Source organism: Oncorhynchus masou, chromosome 11 (assembly GCF_036934945.1).
Source record: "Oncorhynchus masou masou isolate Uvic2021 chromosome 11, UVic_Omas_1.1, whole genome shotgun sequence".
NCBI lineage: Eukaryota > Metazoa > Chordata > Actinopteri > Salmoniformes > Salmonidae > Oncorhynchus > Oncorhynchus masou.
In genome coordinates this window covers 23,770,710-23,779,915 of record NC_088222.1, presented here as the reverse complement: position 1 = coordinate 23,779,915, position 9,206 = coordinate 23,770,710, and the positions used below count along the sequence as shown (strand labels likewise).

General features: G+C 44.8%; 1 protein-coding gene across 2 annotated transcripts; it reads left to right on the top strand.

Moving 5' to 3' along the window:
- The first annotated feature begins 1,303 nt into the window (after positions 1-1,303).
- LOC135548360 (mucin-2-like) lies at positions 1,304-7,993 on the top strand. Of its 2 annotated transcripts, none has more exons than XR_010456810.1 (3): positions 1,304-1,769; positions 6,801-6,875; positions 6,975-7,993. XR_010456810.1 is itself a non-coding variant. In XM_064977882.1 (3 exons), the coding sequence occupies exons 1-3, from the start codon at positions 3,396-3,398 to the stop codon at positions 7,225-7,227; spliced, it is 3,576 nt and encodes a 1,191-aa protein (XP_064833954.1). In that variant the 5' UTR covers positions 3,352-3,395; the 3' UTR covers positions 7,228-7,993. The 2 variants fall into 2 exon arrangements, 1 of the variants encoding a protein (XP_064833954.1); XM_064977882.1 differs by lacking the exon at positions 1,304-1,769 and adding an exon at positions 3,352-6,643.
- Positions 7,994-9,206: the final 1,213 nt, after the last annotated feature.

Below are 9,206 nucleotides of genomic sequence, written 5' to 3'. Positions count from 1 at the left end.
ATGGGAAATTAACACCATGTTGTGATGAGAAGCTTCACTAAAGTGTATTGATGCTGGGGATACCGCTCGAATCAACCAGTGTAATTTTCTCTCACTAATAAATGCACGATTGAATGCACGATTGAATGCACGATTGAATGCACGATTGCACGATTGCACTATACAACGCGATACCTTTATGATTCAATATTATTTTGGTCAATGTCTGGGATTTCCTGGATATATAAAACGTAAACATATTGAAATAAATTTGTATCATGAGCATGTTTGTGGAGTTGTTCAGAGGGATGGTACCATATATTTTGAAACAGTAGATGGCAGCAATACCCAATAAAACAATCACTGCCTGTGCTAACAACTCAGAATAGGGGTAATAACAATGATACGATATGGATATAAAGCTGTGATTACCTCAGAGTTAAACAATGTGCCATTACACTGTACATTGATCATGGTGATTGCACTGTAAAAATGTTTTATCTGATTGTCAAATACTATTTCAGTTATACAGTATAATCCTGATTCCCCGCCTAGTGAGAACAATTGTTTGTGAAGTTGAATATTGGATTTCACTGTTGTTTTATATGAATTGTAATGTTAATAATTCTGTCAAATATGTTATATTCTGAGAGAGATGTGTAGGGGGTACTGTAGTTAGATTGTATCACAACGTACTATGGACATACACAGTCCATGGCAGAAATATTAGCTCCGGATTATTGTAGCGAATGGTGGGGCAGGGAAGTGAATCCGGGTCGCTGGCATGAAAAGGCAAAAACCATTCGTATTGCGCCACCAGGATTAACCCCATGGTGGAAATTGTAAAGTGGTTCATATAGCAAGGACCGCTACAATATCATCATAAGCAGGACATGTCACCAGAATATTAGAAAAAAACACAGAAAAATGTATTTTTCTTTCTTGTATCACAAAACGTTCTGATCGAACTAAAAAGTGTACAATGCAGCAACTGCTGTCACCCTATCACCCACATGATGTGTTGAGAGACACAGGGTAAAATATCATGTCTTCTCTGCTGGTGTGATACCCTGCAGCAATTTGCCTTATCTTGTTTTTCAAGTCTGGTGGTACTTTTCACCCAGTCCCTTCCCTTGTGATTTTAGTCACTTCCTTCTGTCTCACTCTCTTTCTCTCTCCTTCCCCTCAGATGAATTTCGGATGCCAGTCACCCAGCCATAGATCTGTGTGTGCGCACGAGAAAGGGAATAGTGAGAGAGTAAGAGGAAGCGAGAGAGAGAGAGGGGGAGGGAGGAAGAGAGGAAGGGAGAGGGATAGTTGGACAGAGTGCTGAACGTAGGGCAGTGCATCATTGTCTTATGATGTGAGCAGGGAGGCAGGAAGGAGGAGAGGGACCAAAGTAAGAGGAGGAGAGAGGGAATAAACTGAGAACGCAGCTGGACTACATGTCTAGTCTGAGGGAGCCAGATTAGTGGTGACTCAGAGCTTTTGGAATACTTACCAGAAGGGAATATGGCTTTGCACCACTGTTAGACTGCATAGTGTAGGCTCATGTGAGTTTGTGGGTGCCACGGAGGGACTGAAAGGGAGAAGGAGTTCAACCTCATCAAAAAGGAGTCACTCAGTGCCCCCCTCCTCAAAGACTTGGAGCAGAGAAGTACAGAGGAGGGGGGCAAGGTGGAGAGGAGGCCAGGTGGAGAGGTGGGCCCCCACGTCTGGACGCAGAACACCTAAAGGACAAAGTGAAACGTGCCACAGCTCAACCCAAGGTTTGACAAATGCTGACAATGGTAAGTCACCTGAACATGCTTAGTGACCCGGTCAAGATTGACTGTGAAGGCAGGGGACAGGTTCCTCATTGCTTGTCATGGATATAAATATATATAGTGATGATGAGAGGACACTGTTTACACCTCTTTTACAGTGTCAGAAAGGGAATTATTGGCAGATTGATCAACTGTGTATGAGGAGGCGGTAAGGCACTTGTCACGGAATGTTCCATAGTGACATCAGATGGGGTCAGTTGGGACTACAACCAACTGACATCTACAATGTGACAGTCAAAGAGTGGTGCCTGCAGGCACAACTGATTAGATGATCTGCCTGCAATTCTGACAGCGCTGCATGAAGCCTGGGGGGTGAGTGTGGGCTGTGGGACAAAAATATTTTTTGCATGCACACACTCAGTCACACACACACACAGCTATCTTGTGGTATTTTACTGTATCAGCAAATGCAAACTCACACATAATGTTTTAGGCACACCCACTGCCTCTCATATACACACACACACACACACACACACACACACACACACACACACACACACACACACACACACACACACACACACACACACACACACACACAATTGTCCTTGCTTTGGCCACAAACTATAGTTGCATGCATCAGTCAAATAAAGACACACATATACACACACGGCTACTCTGGCATTTACTGCGTCAGTTAAATGCACACAGAGTCACTGATTCATTTCCCCTTGTCAGGCTTTAATTAAGTCGTTAGCATAAATTCATACATTATCCCCCCGCCCAAGGTTGGGACAGGACGGTTTGAGAGGATGCCCATGAGGGAGACAGAGAGAGAGGTCACCAAAGGAGTCATGCTGTGACTAGATGATCTCTGTGAAATATGACCTCTGAAGGAAACAGAACCTGGGCAGACCATGCGTTTATGTTCTGAATATAATGTGCTGAATCCAGTAAGGGTTTCCTTTGACTAAAAGTAAGCAAGGGTCAAGACTCCAAAGACTGTTTCTTGACTGTCATGCACCCCCATGTACTGCTCTGTGACACCTTGGTGTTATGAGGGTACTGTAATCCAGCTCACAATACTAAAACAACCTCTTCTACATTATCTGATATAATATTGTCTCACATTGTCAATGTAGGGTTTATCCTTCTAAATTATTTCATGTTTGTTCTAACTTGTGGTAGACGAGAAAAGGTCCATTATTCATGACTATCTCCAATTTGCTGTCGAGGCTTTAGACCTTTGTTTGTCCTCTATTTCGGATGCATATGGGCAGCTCTGGCAGTGTCCTTGATTTGTACTTTGTTGGAATCCAATTGTTCTGCCCTGGTACGGATTCCTTTCACAGTGCCTTATCAAAATGAGACATCATAATGTGCTCTTTACAATAAACTAACCTTGACTTTCCATAGATGTGATGGTGATGGTGGACACAAGCTCCCCTGGGTTTTCAGATCACTGAGTCAGTCGGCCAGGAGATGGGGAGACGGGCGGCTGACCTGACCACTCCTGTGCCAGTACTGGGAGTTCCTGCCCTGGTAGGGGTGCGTGGTTGGAGTACAGCAGGGGGGGGGAGGGCTGGGGGAGTGCTGCCACTGACATGGGGTCCCCAGTGCAGTATCGGAGTGCAGACTTCACCCGGCATGAGAGCTCCACCCATCTTGCACGGGACAAAAATAACAGGCACATTCCCCAGTCAATCAGGAAGAAGCATTACTCCTACATGCAATGGCTACATCCCAAAAGAGGCAAAGGAAGAGGAGGGAATCAGACAGACTAAGAGTGTCAGACAAAGAGGTGTTCTTTCAAAACAGAGTTTAGATTCCAAGACCAAAAAAGGTGTGACATTTGAAGAGATTTCCAGTGAACTTACAGAGAATGTGGTCTTCAACAAATGGAAAAGTGGGACTTATTGCTATGCCCGGGCAATCAAGACTAACCCACACCTATTAGGGGGTGTGGGGAACAGCAAGATTAAAGGGAGGCGGGACTTGCGCTACACAAATGGCAGCGTAGTTGACTCGGAGGCTATAGGAGGGATTTGTATTGATGGCAGTGATGAGGCGGAGCCTGTCTCAACCATGTCCTCTCGAGGAAGGGACCAATCAAAACCTAAAGAACATTCTGTGGCACATTCATATTGTGGGAATGCAAAACGATCACCTGCTCCCCCACCTCTCTGGATGCTCCAGGAAATGTGCAGACACTGTGGAGGGAGACAGACTGTGGTCCCTGGAGCTGAAGATGAAGATGCGAGTCTGAAAGTTAAGAGCCCTTCCTCTGCATGCCCTGAAGGAGCAACAGTCATGAAAACACCTATTTCACTCACAGACAGAAACCACCTTCTCCCTTCACATACTGAAAAAGAGAGGAACTCTACATGCTCCACTCTGAGGCTTGCAGACAGGGATCTGATACAAAGACAGCCGACACAAACAGAATCTCAATCCACCCACCCCCGCTGTAAACCCCCTATTTACAACAACAAAGACAGGAAGCCCAACCTGCCTGCAAACCCAGCGCCTGCATGGAAAACCAAAGATCTGAAACAGACTAATGGTTATACCTCACATTATACATACCCCCTGCATAACTCTATCAGAGACCCAGTAGAAACCCTAGTTCCACCTTCACATACACACTCAGACAAGCCAATCCGCCAAAGAACCATCTTACACACAAAATCTATTACAGTCACTAAGGCAACTATTGAACCCAGGCGTGCAGATGCCAACACCCTTGAGACCCCATCTCACTGGAGTAAAATTCCTCGACCGAAAATACTCAAAATGTATCCTCAGATCGCAATAGCCACCAGGGCAAACACGCCACGCGCACACCGTAAACATCCAAAGACGCCCACACACCCAAATACACAGCCCAACCCATCAAATACATCATGTACATCTACTCACCCTTACCGTCCAAACACACCATACAGAACCTTTCCTCCAAACCATGTTAACCCATCCCATGTTATTAGAGCCCCTAAGCCTAAAAACACAACACCACGGTCTAACACTGCTACAACATTACATATAAGTGCACCCCCTTACCCTGCTAACACACACGCAACTAAACCCCCTAACTCTGCAAACTCACATACAGCTACACCTCCCACCCCTGAAAGCACACTGACGACAACCATAAAACTCCTAAACAGTGCTACTAAAACGATACATAGAACAACACTCCCTAGCCTAGCTAACACATTACATATAGCTTCAACTCTAAAACCAGCAAACACACCATGCAAAGCCACTCTCTCTTACCCTTACAACCCATCACACACAACTACTCTCACAAGCTATTATAACCCATCACACGCGACTACTCCCACAAGCTATTATAACCCATCACACACAACTACTCCCACAAGCTATTATAACCCATCACACACGACTACTCCCACAAGCTATTATAACCCATCACACACAACTACTCCCACAAGCTATTATAACCCATCACACACAACTACTCACACAAGCTATTATAACCCATCCCACACAACTACTCCCACAAGCTATTATAACCCATCACACACAACTACACCCACAAACTATTATAACCCATCACACACAACTACTCCCACAAGCTATTATAACCCATCACACACAAATACACCTACAAAACCTTTGTTCCATACCCTTAACCTGTCAAACACATCACACACTCCTAGTTCCCCTGACTTTGCTAATGCATCCCCCATAACACCCCCTAACGTTGATAACGCATCACATACAACTACATCCTCTCTCGGTTCAAATGCCTTATACACAGCTACGCAGCATCAGTCCTCATCCACGTCACTGCCGATCTGTAGACCACTGATCATGACACAGATACACAACAATAAACCACCTGACCCATCAAACAGATCAACCACTGACACGCAGAATAACAGCACATTTATAAATACACATATTGAACAAACCGCTGCCCTTCACACCAGCTCTCATAACAGATTTGTTGTTGATCCAATAATGCATGCAACTGTATATGCCAAAGTATTGTCTCTGTCTAACAAAAGTAGACACTGTGCTCCTGCCATCGTATCACAGACACATCAGGAAAGACACTCTGGAATATTCAATGCATCACAGGTCACTAACCTTCCAAAACACATCACTGAAATAAGGATAAACAAGGAATGGGAACAGCAGGGACACAGTGTCACACAACATCAGGGAGACCTTTTCACAAACCTAAAACCTGGATCTGAGTGTCAGATACATTCTCACAAAGAGCACATTCCCTCCAGCGTGTTACATACACATGCAAATACCACATTTAGATTCAGCGTTGACAGGCAGATATACACAAATTATGCGCCAACTTCCAGCACACCACAAACACAAACAGATCCTAAGCCCCTCATTGCATCACAGACAAACACTACTGCACATGTCAAACCCATCACCGAAACACCAAACCACATAAACAAAGACTTCTGTTCCACACCAACCCCACACAAACACACAAGCCCCACACACCGACTCATACCACAGGCCCGTCCATACACAATCACTGAACTCCTCACACACAAAGCCATAAACCACAAGTACAACCCCCTTTTGCCGCCATCACGCATGGCACACCTAGAATCCTACACCCTCACCCATTCCAATCAGACACACCAGATGATCCATCCAGTATTTTTGTTGTCAAGTACCATCCCACAACCCTCCCGAGACGACCCTAGGCTGGCTCACTCCCACCCGGCTGATACAGACCTGCTGCTGCTGCCCCCCTCCCCACAGTGCAGCAGGCCAGCCCCTTTCCATAGGAGGCTGCAGTGTGTGGAGGCCAGCCTGGCAGCCAACCAGGACAGGATCACTACACTTCTCAACATCATCCAAGACCTTGAGATGAGCCATGCTCTCAACAAGGGGTAAGAAGAGAAAGCGAACGTGAGAAAGGGAAGAAATAGAAAGGGAAGTAGAAGGAGTGAGTAGAGAAAGTGAACGGGATGACATTACAGAGAAGAGAGAAGGAATTAGAGAGAAGCCTCTTTTGTTCTAGTTAACATCTCCTGCTCTTTGTTTCAGTCGGCGATGCTACAGGACAGGCCAAGACCTCCGGGAGTGCTCCACCTGTCAGAAGACTGCTTGTATCGTATATAGGTGAGACACAGGAAGCATGGTCAGATCAGCGGACTCTTTCCTCCTGTTTTTGCTTTCCTCCTTTTCAACCTCTCTTGCTCTATCTCTCTGTCCCTGCAGTGTGGAGTATGACTTCAGGCAGCAAGAGAGACGTTTCTTGGAGGTTTTGTATCCCCAGAGGGCTGACAACAACACTCCTCCCTCCCTGCCCCACAACAGCACCCTGCTGACGAACGCCATCACTAAGACCATGACCAAGTCCAAGGTTAAAAGCAAGAAGTTGTGCAAGATGCTTTTCCAATGGCTGCCTAGGACAATTCAGCGAACAAAGTCCTCCTGTCACCAACTCTCTCCAGATCATTTGAATTCCTAGCATGTTATTCATGAGGTATTGAGGTATCCCGATAATATAAGATCTGATGGTGTGTAACTCTGTAAAATACAAGGTCAAATCAAGATGTCAGTAATCTCCAGGTCGGAAAATCAGTCGGAATTCTGAGTCAGATGAACGTTCCAAATTATTTTTCACTGTCGGAGTAAGTTTTTCTGAGAGTTCCCAATTGTCTTGAGCACACTGAAGTCGGAAGTCAGAGATTTCCAAGTTCCCAGTTGTTTTGAACTCGGCATGATGTCCCTATCACAGCAAGTAGCACTTGTCATTGTAGAAGACACCTACATCACTTCCTGTCCACATGATGGGTGTTCTGAAATCTGATTTGCTCCTTAATGACTGATTGACACCCTATTGTCCAATCACGATATAGCATGAACAGGAATTGCCCTTCATAACTACAGACCTTTGCCCAGTTGAGCAACAGTCTATCATATGGAGAAAACTTCATCCCTCAGGTTAAAATCATGAACTTTCATCCAAAGCACATGCACTAGTTGTTGAACTAGATACAACATCCAAAAGTTTGCTAGAATGCAATCACTATTTTCAGAGCCTATTGTAGATGATAGTCCATATTCTATAGTATTTTATTGTAGCTAAGCATCAAGTGAAGTGTTGCAGTCCTCTACCAGCTTATCCCAGGGTCAATGTATATACATCATATTTTTGAAAAATAAACCAAAGCCCACAGTACATACTGTAAACATTTTCTTTTCATGTTTGATTAAATATCTTATCGCTGACATCAATGTCTATCCTTCCTTGTTTGTAATATAATCTCTTACATAAAACACACCTAAGGTACTGGGACATTTACAAGCACTCACGCATGGTGCTACACAGGAATCCACCCATCAAACTCATACATACTGTAGTCATCCAGGTCCCCTCTGTTCTCTGACCTGACACTGTTAGACAGTTCTCAGCAGCCAGCTCATCCTGGAAGTGGAGAAACTTCCATTCTCTTTTTCCCAGAGGGGATGAAGCTTGTGCAGAAGGTCTCCAAATCCTCAAACAATCTAAAGCCTAACAGGGTTTCTTAAAATTCCACGGAGTTCAACAAAGGCAGGATGGAACCCAGCGGCAGGGTAGCCTAGTGGTTAGAGAGTTGGACTAGCAACCAGAGGGTGCAAGTTCAAACCCCGAGCTGATAAGGTACAAATCTGTCGTTCTGCCTCTGAACGGGCAGTTAACCCACTGTTCCTAGGCCGTCATTGAAAATAAGAATTTGTTCTGAACTGACTTGCCTAGTTAAATAAAGGTAAAATAAAAATGACGCATGGAAATCCCACAATAAAATGTTCCATGGGCACATGCAAATACACATGTGTGCACCACAGCTCATACACACAACCTCCTACACCAAAAGCACCAAATGACAGGCTTCAAGTAAGCATTAATAACTTTAGCTCATGCTGCTAGTGAATGACTCTTACAAATAAGCAGCTGCCAAGGGGTACATGCCATTTTGGAAAAGATTAATCTTGAGCCAGAGATCATGAAAAACGTAGAGAGACATGCTGTTAGAGAAGTCCTGTCAGACATGTATTGTTGTGAACTATTTGTTGGCAGCCCTGGCAGCTATGCCAGCCTTGCTGCATGACGAGGACAAAGTAGTGCCCTCTTACCCCTCTCATACTCACTCTCATACACTCCCTTTGGCTTCAGAGCACTGCTAGCACTGGAGAAAATGGTGTGTATTCTTCCATGTTGCTAGCACTGGAGAAAATGGTGTGTATTCTTTCATGTTGCTAGCACTGGAGAAAATGGTGTGTATTCTTCCACGTTGCTTTCCCTCATGTTGTTTCTCCAGAACAAGCCTCATCTCTTAAATGTCAACACAAACGGCAGACTATTCATCTTGTACTGTGTCTGATGCTAGAGAGAGATCGAGAGAGAGAGATGGAGACTCAAATTGCATGCAAGGGTAGAGAGGAAAATACAATGTTGTTGTATGT